The following is a 17,466-nucleotide window of genomic DNA, read 5'->3' on the forward strand; positions in this document are numbered from 1 at the left end:
ATAATATTGCTTATTCTTGATCTAGTCAATTTAAAGGTGCAGTAAGCAATTTCTGAGAAACGCTGTTAAAAATGGTTCAGACCGAGCAGCTCAACACACTTGTAGTTCAAGTGGTCAGCGGTAGTGGGCGTGTCCACTCATGATGGGGGAGGAGAGAGAGTGAGCCAATCAGCAGTAAGGGGCAGGTGTCCATTCATGATGGGGGAGGAGAGTGAGCCAATCAGCAGCAGGGGGTGTGTCCACTCACTGCTAGTATTTACTCATCTTCGTTTTACTTTTTACAAAGCTTTATTTTGCTTCGCTTCAGCTATGATAAAGAGACGTCGACTCTTGCAATGCATGTTTGTGCATTTAGGGGGCGGAGCAATGAAGGGAGGGGCATGTTTGTTTGGGTTGATTTCAAATATCATCAGTGTTCAACAATAGTTCTCAGAAATTGCTTACTGCACCTTTAAAGTGAAACATACAACATGGCCTACGTATCCATTGTGGAACAAATTTTAAAGGGGTGTCGTTTCATGACCAGTCAAAATAGGCAATGGCCAGGAAATGATCTGCTTTTAAATCAGAAGGCACGACTAATTGCTGTATATTTACCATGTCATGCAACCAATTAAAAAATTAATTGGTTTTAGTCCATTTAGAGGCACATTGTTTGGTATTCATTTATTGACTGGGATGAGTAGGACGAATGTGTCAGAATATAAATAAATGAAAAAAAATGTGATATGCACAGCCTCACTTGCAATATTGAACTGACTTTTATTATATTTTAAAGAAAAACACTTAAACACTTGTGTTCCTATTACATTTTGTTGAATTTCTTTTAATTTATAAATATTTACTTTTAAATTATAAATGTTATTGCACCCAAAACAGATGATTAGTTTGCTAAATTGAACTATAAATAATTCATAATTGGTCCCAAGAATCATACAATATAGAATTTTTAGGGGCAATGTTTGTTTATATGGCTTATATTTCCCAAAAGATTGATGAAATCATTATAGGAATTCAGTTATATTTAAATAATCGCCGAATCGCTGTGCATTATAATAATGATTCTCAACAAAGTCTCTATAGCCTAAACATGATGTTACAATAGTATATGGGATACACACACAAACACACGCACATTTTTTTTCTTTAAAAGATTTGACATAAAAGAAACAAAAGCTACATATGAAATATGTTATAATTATGCATTCTAATTGAAATCTAATAGACTTTGATTCTAATTGTGAAAATTCTTGAGACACAAAAATAAATACTTTCTAAAAAGAGGTAGGGTGAAAAAGTAAATATTCACATAAATATTGATTATGGAAAAATATTACAATTAGTATTGTACAGAGATGAAGACTTTTTTCCAGTTCCCGTTCACAGTTCTTTCCCATGCAGAGATATAAAAAAGCACCCCTTAAGCAAAACTTCTCCCCCCAAAAAAAGGAAAAAAAGATCAAATCGTCTCTACTAAAAAGTAGGCATAAAATCACCCAAATTTCTGAGAAAAGAAAATAGTCAAAAAAAATTGACATTTAATACCAAACGTAGCAGGCTCAAATGAGCCATTTCTGTAACATTACAGAGAACAGCTCCCTCATAATGTATATATTTTCACCCTCATGCTAACAACAAAACAATCTGCCAACTAATGTCACATCAGCCTAATATTAAGCACACAAACTAGTTTGGCAGCTTTACATTATGTCTGACACTAGAACACATACATGAGCTTGATATTACCAGAAATATATAGCTCATAATGTTTCTCTACATTCAAAACAAACTCACTTCATAACCGAATACACAAACATTGAACCAACTGAGCCACAAAATTGACCAATTTTCGATAAAAGTACGGTAGATAAAATATTGGTTTTGACATGCCGACGGCTATAACATTTTAGCATTTAAGTAGAAGTGATTGATAAAAACGGTTTCTGCTACAGAAGATAAAAGGTTGCTTCCCCAGCATTTATAGCGTTTGTATTTACTGTATATTCAGAGAACTTGTCGATAATACTGGTTGGACACTGCCTTCTAATTTGCCCCCCAAAAAATGCAATCAGCCCTGTTCCAGCGTACCAGACACTGGTAAACTAAATAAAATAACCTACCACGATGACACAAAATGATTTGAGCATCAACTGTCAATATTTTAGAATCATTATAAGAATAAATTTAATAGAGGTTTACTTTTAGAGGTATAATCAGAAAATATGTCACACATACACACATATATATATAGGACACTCAGACATGCAAAACATAGATACCAATCGAACTATGATGGCAAGAAATGACTTGTGTAAACCAAAATCAAAAATAAATATCAGAAGCTTTGTTTTTTTTAGATTACTGATAACTACTTGTTTGATTTTTAACCAGGAATGTGCATTTCTAATTGCTAGTACTATACGGATTAGTCTAAAAAACACAGAGATGAAAGACAGTAGAATTATGTATTCAGTAAACATGGTTGGTTTGAGATAGAAAGCTTGATGAAATGTCAATGAGTCAGGAATAACTAACCACACTGAAAACATACATAAAGTGCTAGAAGGAAAATGCCAAAACACATTTGTTTTCTCACTTATATTCTAAGTGAATGTACATATGTATATTCTACACAATTTATTTTCCCATTTGACTAAAAAGATTTTTCCAAAAGAGAAATAGCTTATACTCAAGTGTGTCAGAGAAAAAGGTATTAATGACTGTTTACAAAAAAAAAAAAAAATGTCACTGCAGACTGCTTCTATCAGGCATTCTTGATTATTTGTTTAGTTTACAGCTAAAAACGGACATCTCATGTGTCCTGATCTTCACAAAATGCTCTCATCATCACTGTAAAAATAAAGAGATACTCAAGGCACCCTTTTAGTTCCTTAGACTGCCACACCAGGTTTCCAGGTGCCTCAAATATCCTTTTGTGTACTCAAGGAACTTCAATAACTGCCTTGAAGCCTTAATTTATGATGGGGTTGCTGCAGAACCAATGACGGTCTTTAAAACATATGGGTTGCATTTTGTAAGATCCATGGAAAACTGCCCTTCTTTAAGGATGCCTTGAGGTTCTCCAGAGGGTTCTGCCATTTTGCCTAAGAATTTCAGGTCAGAATGTGTATACCATGGTTTTAGTTGTGATTATTCAAGAGATTTTGCCAAATCTTTCAACAGGCGACTCTACTGTCTCAGTGTCAATGTGTAGAATGAAATAAAAGTTAATGGCCTACTCTTGCTATAAGGGGTATGATCAAAGTATCTCCAATCCAATATTTTTGCAATATCCAAAATAAAGGATACCAAAATATCCAATATGTGTGCAAGAAATATCAACAATCATATATGGAATGGAGATATTGGGCAGCTTATCCTTGAAGACCCTAGTAGGAGTGGGAAATGTTATTGCCTTGCTCCTGAAGGCTCACCAGAAGATCGTCAATCTTCTCCATGTTCTGAGAGGTTGTCAAGGTGCTCGGCACATTTCCAGGGTCTGGCATAGACTGGCCAAGTAAAGACTGGATTTGCCCCTCACTCTCTTGCTGTCTCTGCCCAGACTGACTGATGGCAATGATCTGATCAGATAGTGTAGATCCTGGGCTGTTCATTAGCTGACGGCACTCTGCAGGAAAGAAATCATTAGAATGAGTTACAACTCTGAATTACGAAACAAACAAGTCGTCTAAAGGATGTTTAAGAACACTGCCTAACCATTCTGGATCTCAAAAAGGAAGAGGTCGGGCTGCTGATTCCGGTTGGGCTGGTTGAGGTCTCCACCCATTGTAGTCTGAAAGAGTTGACCAGGCTGTTGTACTGGAGAGGAAGTGCTGGTTTGAATTCCGGTTACATCACTCTGTGGTGCAAAAAGGGTTTCTTGAGAAGCCATCCCCCCTTGCATGTTGGACTGGGCCATGAAGAGGTTTACAGACTGCGAAGGGCCTGTACCAGAACTTGGTGCCAACTGCATTGGTTGCTGGTCTTGGAAAATTGGCTTATTCGAGGACGGGTTGACCACCATAGTAGTCTGATCCTGAAATGTCATGGGTTTAGATGACTCCTGCTGCCTGACTGTAACCATGCCGGCCTGAGAGAAGGGAAGGGAAGTGTTCTGTTGTTCTGGAGAAGCTAGGCTGCTGTTGTTCATCGATCCAATCTGAACTTGTCCACTGAATAACATATTTGAAGTTTGCTCTTGTGTTACTGGAGAATTTAAGGACCCAAGAAGTAGACCAGCCTGCTGTTGCTGACCAGGAGACAGTTTGCTTGGTGATTGGGAGATACTCTGGAAAATGGAGCCAGGTTGGGCATGCTGTGGTGACTGCTGCTGCTCCATCGGAGTGCCTTGCTGGATGGGGGACAGTTGGGTTGGAGTCTGAAATACAGATGGGGCCTCGAGAGTCCCCTGCATAGAAGTGAGGAAAGCCAGTTGCTGTGGCTGACTGGCATTAACGGTAAGTTGACCTGGTACAGCATTCTGGGAAAGAAACATACTGGTTGCAGAGGACTGAGCTTCTACAGACATGTTGGACCCACTGAGAACATTGAGATTGCTTTGGAAAAGGGAAGCCTGGACCTGATCCTGGTTGGGTGAGGTCTTCTGTGTGTGGAAAAGAGCCTCCTGTGGGCTTTGGGCTTCAGTCATGGCCGTCGGATTGTGAAACAGGGAAGGTGAGGAATGACTGGGTTGCTGCTGAAGAAAGCTAGTTGCTTGTTGAAACAAGGTTGCTTGCTGCTGCTGCTGCTGCTGCTGTTGTGATGGGGTTTGCTGGAAGAGGGAATTTCCATTCTGCACGACGATTCCCTGGGAAGAGCTCGGTTGCTCCGAACTACAATGAATCTGAACCTGGGGCTGAAAAATCTGATGTTGTAGGTTCTCCAGAGTTTGCTGTTGCTGGTGTTGCTGCTGCTGCAGATGGATTTGCTGCTCTTGTTGCTGGATGTGCTGCTGCTGTTGCTGAATTTGCTGCTGTTGTTGTTGGATTTGCTGCTGCTGTTGTTGGATTTGTTGCTGCTGCTGTTGAAGTTGATGTTGTCTTTGCTTTGACATTGAATTCTCATTCTGGAGTTGGATGTTGCAGAATCCCTTTGCTTGCAGCTGCCGCACAGCCTGCTCTAGTTGTGCCACCTCATCTGGAGGTAGAAGGGAGAGCTGTTGCTGCGGGTTGTCATCTATCTGGGACAGACCCACCACTGATCCGCCACTGTTGCCTGATCTCTCCTGTCCAAGACTGTCTCTGTGTTCCAAGAGGAATGGCTGAACTCCTTGCTGGAGAAGAGATTTATTAGGCACGTGGAAAGACCCGCTGGATGCAAGATTATGTTCCTGGATGGTGCTGAATGGTTCCTTGTTAGAAAAGACAGAATTCGGAGATTGATCCTGTTCTCTTGTTTGGTGTGCCAGCGGACTGGAAAACTTGCAGTTATTGGTGGAGATCTCAGTACTCATGTCTAAGGCTTGCTGGGCTGAATTGATGACTTCAGATGTCTGTTGGGTTTAACATAGGCATTCATCAAATTATACGGAAATGCTTGATGCTGATTTATTATGGTGATTTCTGTCTCATGATTTATACAAACCTTGAAGGCCGAGGGATTACTAGAGACCTCCATTGGTGTGGCCTCTTCTCGTTTAACAAGAGGCAAAACCGGCGTCATCAAGGCAGTATCGATTACTGTATGAAACAACAGACAGAAGGCCAATGACTCTTCCATTTCAGGAAATACCCTGGCACTCATAGCGCAACATCACGTTATGCTAATTGTCACATAGATGTTTGCTCACCTTTTATTTGTTCAAAACAACAAGGTGTCACTGGAGGCAAGACTTCCTTTTTCACAGAGGAATCAACAGCTGTAAAAATGTATACAAAATTAGTGATTTTTCTAATTGGTAAACCGTTCTAGCACAGTGTTTCCCAACCCTGTTCCTGGAAGCACACCAACAGTACACATTTTCAAACTGTTCCTATTCAATTACAACTGATTCAACTCATCAGCTCATAGAGACTCCAAGACCTAATATGGATGGGTCAGATAAGGAAGACGCCCAAAATGTGTTCTGTTGGTGTGCCTCCAGGAACGGGGTTGGGAAACGGGGGTGGAGATTAAACTGACCTGGCTCTGGAGTGTACGTAAATGGTTGAACATCATGGGATCGTCCGGCATTTGTAACAACATAGATACCAACAGATACAGGAGATGTGATAGCTGGATTCTGATATGGAGGAACTTTGACAATAATGTGATTCTAAAAGGGGAGAAAGTCAAAGATTAAAAGATAACATCTTTTTTTAATCACAACATTATGGTGGTGTCATATATATGAAAAGTCTTCAAAGAAGTGTTGGAAGACTATCAGACTATTTTATATATTTCACTCAAATCACCTGAAATAAAATGGGATTTCTGACCATGCCTTTTGTTGCAATTTCAACACTAGCCAGATTTATTTACTCCTCAAAGCCATTTTTGGCTACATTTGTGTAAATGATGGTCCCTTTGCATTAGTATAATATAGTTTGCTGTGGCAGCACATAAAGTATTAAAAAGAACATTGAAAATGACTAAAATCACTTCTGACATTTCAGGACAAGTCACTGTAAAAACAGATCTATTTAAATCACTAGCTCAAAAAGAACTAAAAACTTTATTGCGTACTGTTTGTGTATTTAGGTCATCAATCTGCCGTTCTTTCCATATTCATGTCAGGCAACAATTGGGGACACTGATGTCTGTGACCTGTGCAAAGCTGCCTCTATTTTTGCAGTGCTTGATCATCCCACACAGTCAAATAATAGACACAGCAGATGCTATGGCTTACCTGATGGAAAAACTCCATGTCAATGTCAGCCTCTGCCTTCCAGGACTTATCATCTGCTACAATCAAACAGGCAGCGGTTAAACAGTGCAAGTGTTATGCGGGAAAAGCTGCACAGAAAAGACTATGACACCTTGAACATGTAAGGATACCTGAAGCATTCCCCTGAAATATGACCTTGGTTCCTTTGAGAAAGTTTTTTCCGATAATAAAGACTTCATTCCCCCCTTTAACAGAACAACTGTGTAAACTCTTCTTGAGAATCTCAGGTACTCCTGCAGGCTGGGCTATAAAAACAGAACCAATCGGAGAAAGAGAGAAAAAATCCATTAGGATACACAGCTAGGTAACAATATTTCTGTGCAGCAGACCATGACTAAAAATGTTGTTTCGGTAACACTTTACTTGAAGGGGTGTACATAAGACTGACATGACACCTTCATAACCATGACATGACATATGTCATGAATATGAAGTAGGGTTTATGCATGTTTATGACAACTGTCATTAAGTGTCTTTCGCTCAATAATGACATTTTGAATGCAAATATGACATTATTTAAGATGTCTTTGTTATGACACCTTGACATAAACCATAACATCATAACCTGTCAGTGTCTTTGTCATGACAACTTGACATTAAATTAAGTTAAACTGTCATGTGGTTGGTTTTGACATTGGCTGTCATAAGGCCATTATAACTGTGTCATGAATATTTTTTAGTGACCTCAACTACAGTGGTACAAATTGAATTTGTCATTAAACAGTTATAATGGCTTCATGACAGCCAATGTCAAAACCAACCACCTGACAGTTTAATGTAACGTTAACCAATAAAGCTAAGTGGTTTCTTAAGTTTGATAATTAATCTGTTATGTCATGTTTAAGACAGGTTGTGTTGTCTTAGTAATGTCAAGTTGTCATGACAAAGACACTGACAGGTTATGATGTATTTGTTTATGTCAAGGTGTCATAACAAAGACATCTCAAACAATGTCATATTTGCATTAAAAATGTCATAACTGAGCGAATGACACTTAATGACAGTTGTCACAAACATGCATAAAACAATGTGTCATGTCATGATTATGAAGGTGTCATGTTAGTCTTATGCACACCCCTTCAAGTAAAGTGTTACCGTTGTTTCTGCACATCTGACATTACATGTGGGCCAACAAATCCATACAGCAAAATCAGCCTGTAACTAGTGGAAAACCTGCATACTTTTACTTTGTATCCACACAAGGAAACCAGGAATGGACACAGATTATATGCTGGTAATGCATAACCAGAAGTGCATTTGCCTACAAAAGCAGGCAAGGAGGTACAGTTGCTTCTTAAAGGGGTCATATAATGCCATTTTTGTACAAGCTAATATGATTCTTTAGGGTCTAAATTAAAAGTTTGTAATATACTTCAATTAAAAATTCTCATTAGTATTGTAAGAAAACAGTTATTTTACCTGGTCAAAAACAGCTCTGTTTTCAGCACGCCGTTTCAGTGCATATGACTTTAAATGATAATGAGCTTTGCTCACCCCGCCTCTCTGTTCTGTGCATTCACCATTTGTAACTCAATAACACAATAACCATAACGCGTTGTTCAGTATAAACGTGGGATTATGAATTATATTGAGAACGTCATACATAGAAAACATGCCTTAATGTACCCTAAGTGTAAACCTTAGACGCATTCATTGTGAAGCGTGCAGCTAGCGATTTGCAAAGATTAATATATTAATATAAAGTTTAATAAAACGTTTCACTCACTTCCGTTCTTCTGGAGATTCAGCAGGAACACGAATAGCTGGTACCGATCCTTTTTAGCAAAGCTTCTTAGCAAATCCAGCTTTATACTGATCCTCGTTTATAAAGCAGTCTGGTGTGTGAAATGATTCAAACATGAGAGCATTGACGTTGCTCGTGGGGAATATTCCCTTCGAAAACAAACACAGCCACTGCGTCTTCAGCGGTTCGGATTTAGGAACATTAAAATGACTGCTGTGTTCGTTATTACACCCAAGAACAGAACACCACAATCGCTTAGACGCCATTCTGCTCATAGACAGTGCTCCAGCATATCAACAATGGCCGCGCAGACTATGATTGACAGCTCCCTCATGAGCGAGGGCGGGTCTGTGTTGAAACGCTGCTGTCAATCAACAATCGCGGGAGGGGCGTGCGAGCCTGTGACGTCACATGGTCGAACGGCTCGATTTGAGGCAGGGGAAAACATATAAGAAGATTAAAACAAAACCACTGGATGGATTTTTATCATTATATGATGGTTGTGTACAGACACTGCCAACACACATTTCAGTACAATCAACTTGTAAAAGTGCATGTACCATTATATGACCCCTTTAAGAGTTAAATTATAAGCGAATTACATCTTGTCAACACTGCAAAAAATGATTTTCTTACTTAGTATTTTTGTCTTGTTTCCAGTCCAAATATCAAAAAATTCTTAAATCAAGATGCATTTACTAAAGTAGTAAAATGCCATAAGATATTATGTTTTGTTTTCTGGGGGGAAAAATCTAAATGAAGTGAGTTTTTGATTAAAACAAGCAAAATGATCTGCCGATGGGGTAAGAATAATAATCTTAATTCAAACTGAATTTTCTTACCCCATCGGCAGATCATTTTGCTCGTTTTAAGCAAAAACTATTTTTTTACATAATAATTCTCATTACATGATAATCAAATAAATTGCAATTATTCCACATGTGCACTTTTATATTGTCTACTTCAGTGTTAACTGTTTTTTTAGCATTTCACGCCACATTTTTAAGAAATTGTGTCAATGTAACAACACCTCTTAAAAAGAACAATTTAGAAATGATTGCACTTAATGATAATAAGAACCGATAAGAATGTAAATGTGTACCTTGAAATTCAATGTAAGTCGTTTTGGATAAAAGTGTCTGCCAAATGCATAAATGTAAATGTAATGAACAACAACCCCAGCAAATGTCTTTTCTGTCCTTACTAACACAATGAGGGATAAATCAAAAGCATTTTCTGTGGTAATTGACAGAACGCTACAGATGGTGTCAGTAGAACTTAAGTTGTAATCAACCTGGAATATTTGCTGGCGACACAGAAATTCAATTTTAGTACAATTCATCACAGTAAGCACCTGATGTTCTGCCTAATACTCATTCTCTCTCCTTTTTTTTTTGGCTCTATGGCTTTAATAATATAAACATTCATTATCCCCCCGTCTAATCCCTACCTCTCCTATGTGATGAGAGCACCAGCTGGGCTCGCCAGCAGGGAGATGCTATGAATAACCCAAAGCCACTCACTGCACAGTATGGGAGACGACGAGGTCTGTAACGTGAGCACAGAGCCATCGGGGCGTGGGATGTTGACTCGAAACACCAGTCTGGCACGGGTACTCTTCTTTTTAGATCCAGCCACCCCAATACGGGCCTCCACATCGGCATTCCTGAGCTTCAGGATCCCCACACAATCTACACTGTAAAGACACCCTGGTGTCAGCTGGTCATCATCAATATCAATACTTCCAACCACATTTGATCAATACCGCCTCTGGATTAGAATACTGGGGATTGTTCTTTTTGAATATTCAGTTTAAAGGTTAATGAACAATTTTAAGCTTCAAAGTGGGGTGCAATTCTACTAGTTGACACGTTGTTACATACGCCAGAGTCATGTTGCTGCTGAGATCCAGAGGCACTTCGATGACAGTTGTGCCTTCAATGTCCACTTCCTTACAGGCAGTTGTGTTCCGGCCTGTAACTCTGCAAGCCTGGTAGAACCCATGGGGTTTCACACGTCCAGCATCATTGGCCACAAAAATCTGCAGGACCACTGACTCCTTCACACCCTCAAGCTGCGAGGATCAAGAAACTTGCGGTTAACAGAGTAACAATGCATATATCAATAGGGAAAAGTGAGAAGAGAACCATTTCATAAGACTCATCTTAAAGGTACATTCATTTGTGTTGCAACTTTCCCTAAAGAGACAACAACTGTAGGTAACCACCTTGATAGTAGGGAAACCCTGCTGTGTTCGGTCTTTCACAGACCCACGACTGCCTTCGGTCAGGTAACGCGCTCTATGCTGAGTCTCAGGCTGCACCACAATCTTCAGTTCTTTCCCTTCACTTTTCTGAGGATACTGACAAGACAGTATCCCGCCTTTGAGACCAGATGCTTGAGGTCCATCAGAGCTATGAAACAAGGATCATTGGTGAACATCAGTCGAAAGCTAATTGGGGTTTTTGTACCTTTATTTCATCCAAAAATGATGTTCTGTCAACATTTACTCATTCACTTACTCACTCACTCACTCACTCACTCACTCCATTTTAGTTAGATGTTCATCTAATGTTTTTTTTTTTTAAATCTTACTGGTTTCAGATAGTTCAGAGAACATTCAAAAGTTAGGTTTATTAATGTTTGCAAAATTATAAAATGGAGCCTTCCTTAATGTTGTCTCTAACATTCACATAACCATGAAAAACCATCTCTTTAAAAAAAAAAAAAAAAAAACGTTTTAAACAACCAGAGAACATTCAGAAAGTTTAGAAGTTTTCACAACTTAATGGGAACATTAGAAAAGGTATGAACAAACATTCTTCCAATATGTTAATTAAATGTTTGTTGAATGGTCTTTAATAACGTTCTCAAAACTTTTGCACAAAAACATTATTTATACATCATTTATGGAACTTTTTTTCTGAAATATTTTAGTTAGACATTCATCTACCGGTTTCTGGGCCTCTTCGGTCAGAACTGAGCAAAAAAATGTACTCCATTTTAAAAAGAAAAGTTTTGCTTCATCTTAATGGGATGACACTTGGTGACTTTTGTCACATTAGCTATGTGAATACACAAAAAAATCATGGACATGAGTTGGATATGTTAAAGGCCTCAAAATTCAAAATGAAGGGGCTCAGAGGATTATACTTATTAGCAGTGTTTGGTAAGTTACTCTAAAAAAGTAATTCTTTACTAGCTACTAATTATATCTTCAACAGTGTAATTAGATTACTACACTAATTACTCTCTCTATAAAGCTTTTCCATAACTTATTACTAATTACTTTCTAAATCCCATATCAACCTCGACCAGTTGAACAATAGATAGACATGAAACTGCTCTTTGAATTTTTCCAAATATATAATATAAAATTGCATAAATTATTCTTAAACTGACCAAAGGGAGAAGGTTACATTAAAACATACACTTTAAAATAAGACATTAAATTAATGCACTATTAATCCACTATTGTTTCATATACATTTTTTCTACAGTCTATACAGTATTTAATGCAATTACATCAGAAGTTACTGTAAATAAATGACACAGGGAAATGATAAGGGAGGAGTAATCCCTTACTTTAAATTTTCAAGGGAAAATTAAAATTTCTTAGTAATGCGTTTCACCCAACACTTCTTATTAGTTTCAAATAGTTCAGATAACATACAAAAGGAACATTCCCATAATGTTGCCACTAACATTTACATAACCAAGATAAAAAAAAAAAAAAAAATCATAATTTAATGGGAAAATTAGCGAAACGTTCTTAGAAGATTTTTGGGGGTTTCCAAGATCTTGGGTCTATAATGACATTATAGTAATGCAAATGATGCCAGATTTTTTATTTTTGAGTGATCTATTCCTTTATTTTGATTAAACATTTTGGGTTCTTCACACCAATCTCCAACAAACAGGCACCAAAACGTACAAGAAGGCCATGAGGCCCAAAGTATACCATGGCACTAAATGGCTCACCTTGCTTTGGAACAGGTCTTGCTGTCTGGGCCAAGTTGTGAGAGCACAAAGTGTGGACCTTTGGCACTGTCCGCATCAAAGACATCCATGCTGGCCTCTTCAGCGGCGACCGGCTTTGACCCCGGCTTCTGTCGGGGGGTACACTTGCGGGCCTTGCGGGGCACTTCAGTGTTGTCATTGTAGGAGCTGGAGCTCACAATGCTGAAGTTAGAGACTGAGTTTTCCATCCAGATGCTGTTACTCTGCTCTGAGTCGAGAAGCAGCTCATCCTGGCAGGACATGTTGCTGTCATCGAACAGGTCCTCGGGTGGAGGCGAGATGTTGAGGACAGGCCGTTTGGAGGGTGTCATCTGGTGTTGCTGCTGGGTCTGCTGGCCACCTTTTTCTCCACAAACCCTGCCGGAAAGCTTGTTTTCCGCAGCCAGCACCTCGGCTTTCCTCCGACTGCTAACATCTCCTGGCGTGCTGCTGTCATTCCCGGCGACCCGTTCTGAAGCTGAGGTGGAAGAGGTGGGAAAAGCACTGCGAGGACTTCCCGTGCTCATAGCAGAAGAGGCGGACGACGCATCTGTAGTGTGTACAATTAGACAGTGAATAAAGGTATCGGTATCAACATGAGCCAACAGTCCCAGTCAAGACAAGACATTTCTCTTTCTTTTCGTTACAGCTGTCCCAGTTTTGTTTATCTTTTACAGAGCATTATCTATCATTCGGGCAAATGTCAAAAAGCAGTTGAAATGCTCGCTGTGGAAATAAATAAACGAACAACGGGAGCAAAACGATCATGCTGAATAACATCTGTGAAAAAAGAAAAACAAGCATTTCATGTAGAGTTACTGCAGAGCAGGCCATGACATCACTCTCCAAGACATTACGCACAGCCCGCTAGCCATAATATCCTCGTATGTCTTGGGTTTTATTTAAGCATACATTGGAAATCTACAGTAAATGAGCTCTTGCATATGACCTTCAAAATAAATGGGTCTATATGGGGGTCTATATCTCTCATCCAAATGATGCAAGCAAATTCTTATACAAATTTGCACAAATTTTGATGGGAGTGAGCATAGCCACAGAAACAAGATAAACCAGTGTCTGACCTATGAAGCAGAAAACTGCAGAGCATTTTGTATGCAGACACTCCCTGCTTCAGAGAGAAATTCCTGGAATGAAAATGAGACAACCAATGAGTAATAAAAGCTGATAGTAAAATGAAGAGGCTTTGTTCAATTTTGTTGATTTGTTTTTGGTGCATCTAATGTATTCATTTGCCTTGGAAACCCAACTACACACCTTCCACTCCTCATTTGAACAAATGATGAGGTGAAGCATTTGTCACACAAAAAAAACAGTATAACGCCTGTCTGTGGCATAATATATAAGACATTTTTGATATTTGTGTTTGTTTTGCATAAATAAACATGCATATTCAGGGAGAAAACATGTATTAAAGTGATAGTTAACCCAAAAAAGGACAATTCTATCATCATTTACCCTCATGCCATTCCAAACCTGTATGACTTTTATCTTCAGAACACTTTTTTTTTATATTCTCTCATAATTTCTCTCTCTCCATTGAAAGAATATTCAAGCTAAATTGTCAAAAAGTTCATAAAGGCATTGTTAAAGTAATTCATATGAATCGAGAGGTTTAATCAAAGTCTTCTGAAGAGACACGATCGCACGATATATCATTAACAGATTTTTATTCACAATTTAGGCTTTTATTCACATCAAGCAAGCATGTTTGAGCTTCTGATTGAGCTCTATGTGTGTGAATAAAAGCCCAAATTGAATCTGTTCATCATATAAAGCGATCGAGTCTCTTCACAAAACTTTGATTAAACCTATCAACTCTCCATATGGATTACTTTTACAATGTTTTTTTGTACTTTTGTGTGAAAATATTGGTTGAGTGGACTTTCAATGGATGGGCAAAAATGATGAGAGTTGCATCATGGACGGTTCAAACCAGCAATCTAGGGCTGTGTCCGAAATCGCCCCCTCATTCACTATTCCCTACATTAGTCCACTAGTATAGTTCACTTGAGGGAGTGAATGAAAACGAGTGAGTGATTTTGGACACTGGGTGTGCCGGAAGGGCTGCCGCTTTTGCATAGTTTGTGCTTGCTGTTTAATAATCATTTGAAACTTAGCAAACTGGCCACTCCAATAGTACGATGAAAAGATTTATCCTGAACTCTGTCATGGAAACATGTATACATCCTAATTAAAGAATTTAATTATCAATTAAAAATAAATGTATACCTGTTTGATATTACACTGTACCCACATTGGACCACTGGATGATTCAGCTGCGAGCGCCATCTTCTGGCGAGACGCGGGAATTCATTCGACGCGCGACTCTCACAGTGCATTATGGGTATTCTCTAGCCTTTGAGCGTAGATCGGTTGTACACTCGTTATTGCAGTGCATTGTGGGATTAAATGAGTGCACTCAATATCGTCCGCTATGGTTTCGGATACCACTACAAATGGCTGTCCCCTCAAATAGTGCCCTATTTAAGATTATAGGGGGCGATTTTGGACACAGCCCAGATCTTCAACCACCACACCACACTGCTAAACTCTGACAGCTGTCTAATGACACATATCAAGATGAGGACATTACAAAAGCATTGAAATGCTTTTTTTATTTATTTTTTGTCTAGCGTGCTCTGAATATCATTGATTTTAAGCAGGACTGGATTGAAATTTTAGGATTTATAGAAAAAAGCGATCACTAGGTGGCACAATCCCAAAACAGTGTCGATGATGCGTACCAAGTGTCGTCCTGACCAACCAAGTAAAAGCTGGTATTGTTTTATTAAGTAGGTGGCGCTGTCCCCAAACTTCTCAAATACCTTCAGAACATGGTGATAAAGACTGCTGCAATCTTTCAATAGCCCAACATTTTTTCTGGAAAACTGTTTGAAACTTTCCTCTAAGCAGTTCTAATGGCTGCCATATAGGCTCAGCCAGACGAATAATAAGAAAAGTAACATATTACCAACCTAAGGTTGGCACTTTAATAATAGTCTTTGTTTGAATACAAGCCTATGAACCTATATGGCATGAATGAGACAATGACAATAACAATGGGGTGAGTTTGACATCCCTCCTTATAAAACAATGTCAAATTCTGAAAGTTGCCTCAGAGTGGGCTCTTTACAACAAGCTCATGAAATGAATTGTGCATTGTAATCCTATCTATGAATTATCAGAACAGAAGATCAGCTCACGATTTGGATGAAAAAATATTTATGGGCCATTTCAGAAATGGTTTCTAACCACAATGGCTGTGGAAGAACATTACATAAAAACATCATTATTCTGATGACAGTGTTGTTTACATTTGGAAGACTAGTCTAGGCTAATCAGGCCACATTCTAGTCCTCCCACAGTCCAGTCTTCCCATTCCAAATGCTCAAATATGTGGGAATAATGCCCTGTTGCAACAAGCACCATTATACTAACGGTGTTTCACAACTTCCTTAATTCTAAGGAGAAAAGATCATTAATAAATGAAATATTCAACACTTTTTTCCTTTCAGATTCAAATGGAAACAGTAAACAACATTGCTTAAAATTAAGACAAAATAAACAAAAATGAATAAAAATAAATACAAAAAATAAAATATCTTCTAAACAAATGTCCCAGTCAAACACATGACAGTCAAATATGCACAAAACAAAAACAATATGAATTTTCATAGACGTACAGAAGTTTGAACATTGGAATTAATTATAAAACAGCAAAGATGGGGATGTCTTAAGATGGCAATCATCACATTAAAATACAATTAATATTTAGTAATACTATAGATTTAAAGGTAGGGTAGGCAATGTTTTTCAGAAACAGTTATTGTTGTACTTGTTGAAACTCTTTTCACATAGTGATAATTAATAATAGAAGTAGGGGTGGGTGATATTCCGGTAGAAATTTGTCAACCGGTAGAGATTTTTGGACTTAAGTCTCTATCGCGGTTATACTCATGTGACATTGCTGTGCTGAGTGGTCACGAAAGATTATCATTTCCATTTGTTTTATGCATTGCGGTTTAATAAGTGATTTTAAACTGTTGAAATGCAATTAGCAGCGAAAGATAACTCATTTTGCCTACCCTACCTTTAACTACACTGTCAGAAGAATGATTTGGGCTGGATAATGACACTAACTTTGTAACATTGACACTGTTATTGAACTGAACTGAATCAACATTGACCTGATATCACCTTCTGTAGAGCTGCTTATAGCTGATAATTGAACTTGTTTCATAACTTTGAAACACTGACAGTTATTTAACCGAATTGAAACAAACACTGAGCTTCTAGTTTCATTCATTAATCCACAGTGAATTAGTTTCATAATTCATCAACTTTACAACAGTAACACTGTTATTTTCCTGTTTATTAATGAGAAGATTAATATATTAATGAGAAGACATAAAGAGCTGTATAAATAAATGTGACTTGACTTCCCGTCCTTTAACCATCCTAACCATTTAACCACGGTATGCAAATCAAATTGGTAGGATGCATCCAGAAGTTTTAATTTTCACTATACAGCTGGTTTAAAATCAAGACTTGTATAGACAGAATTCAAATAGCAAAAACAACAACAACGATTCAACTACAACCCTAACAAGACCATAACTTTTGGTTAACAACCAGAGACAAAAATGATACCCTCAAATAAATCAGAGAGAATGATTTGCGTCCACTTTGAGCATTTATCCCAACACATGGCACTGAAAAGATATATGCCTTCTTCTCTATTGATGCCTCATGTATTTGTATATCCTCATTTATAAGTTTTGTTGTCATGCCTCACAACAAGACAGTTTAAATGAATTATTTTACAGAAGGATTGCTC

The 17,466-nt window shown here is 38.2% G+C and overlaps 1 protein-coding gene across 6 annotated transcripts in view; it reads right to left on the minus strand.

The window, feature by feature from the left end:
- Positions 1-2,912: 2,912 nt before the first annotated feature.
- The window catches only part of nfat5b (nuclear factor of activated T cells 5b), a 59,707-nt gene continuing 45,153 nt past the window's right edge, over positions 2,913-17,466 (minus strand). For 3 of the 6 annotated variants that reach the window (XM_056265831.1, XM_056265833.1, XM_056265835.1), the window contains 11 exons: positions 12,591-13,158; positions 10,837-11,023; positions 10,493-10,683; positions 10,133-10,305; positions 6,976-7,110; positions 6,827-6,882; positions 6,121-6,253; positions 5,789-5,857; positions 5,584-5,678; positions 3,718-5,491; positions 2,913-3,628 (listed from right to left, as the gene is read on the minus strand). In XM_056265831.1, the coding sequence (XP_056121806.1) occupies positions 3,390-3,628; positions 3,718-5,491; positions 5,584-5,678; positions 5,789-5,857; positions 6,121-6,253; positions 6,827-6,882; positions 6,976-7,110; positions 10,133-10,305; positions 10,493-10,683; positions 10,837-11,023; positions 12,591-13,158 (3,620 nt within the window). In that variant the 3' untranslated portion in view covers positions 2,913-3,389. Of the gene's footprint in view, positions 3,629-3,717; positions 5,492-5,583; positions 5,679-5,788; positions 5,858-6,120; positions 6,254-6,826; positions 6,883-6,975; positions 7,111-10,132; positions 10,306-10,492; positions 10,684-10,836; positions 11,024-12,590; positions 13,159-13,690; positions 13,754-17,466 lie in introns of all 6 variants that reach the window. The other 3 variants (XM_056265834.1, XM_056265836.1, XM_056265832.1) reach the window with 2 other exon arrangements.

Source organism: Rhinichthys klamathensis, unplaced genomic scaffold, assembly GCF_029890125.1.
Source record: "Rhinichthys klamathensis goyatoka isolate OS25496 unplaced genomic scaffold, OSU_Roscu_1.1 h1tg000240l_1, whole genome shotgun sequence".
NCBI classification, from domain to species: domain Eukaryota; kingdom Metazoa; phylum Chordata; class Actinopteri; order Cypriniformes; family Leuciscidae; genus Rhinichthys; species Rhinichthys klamathensis.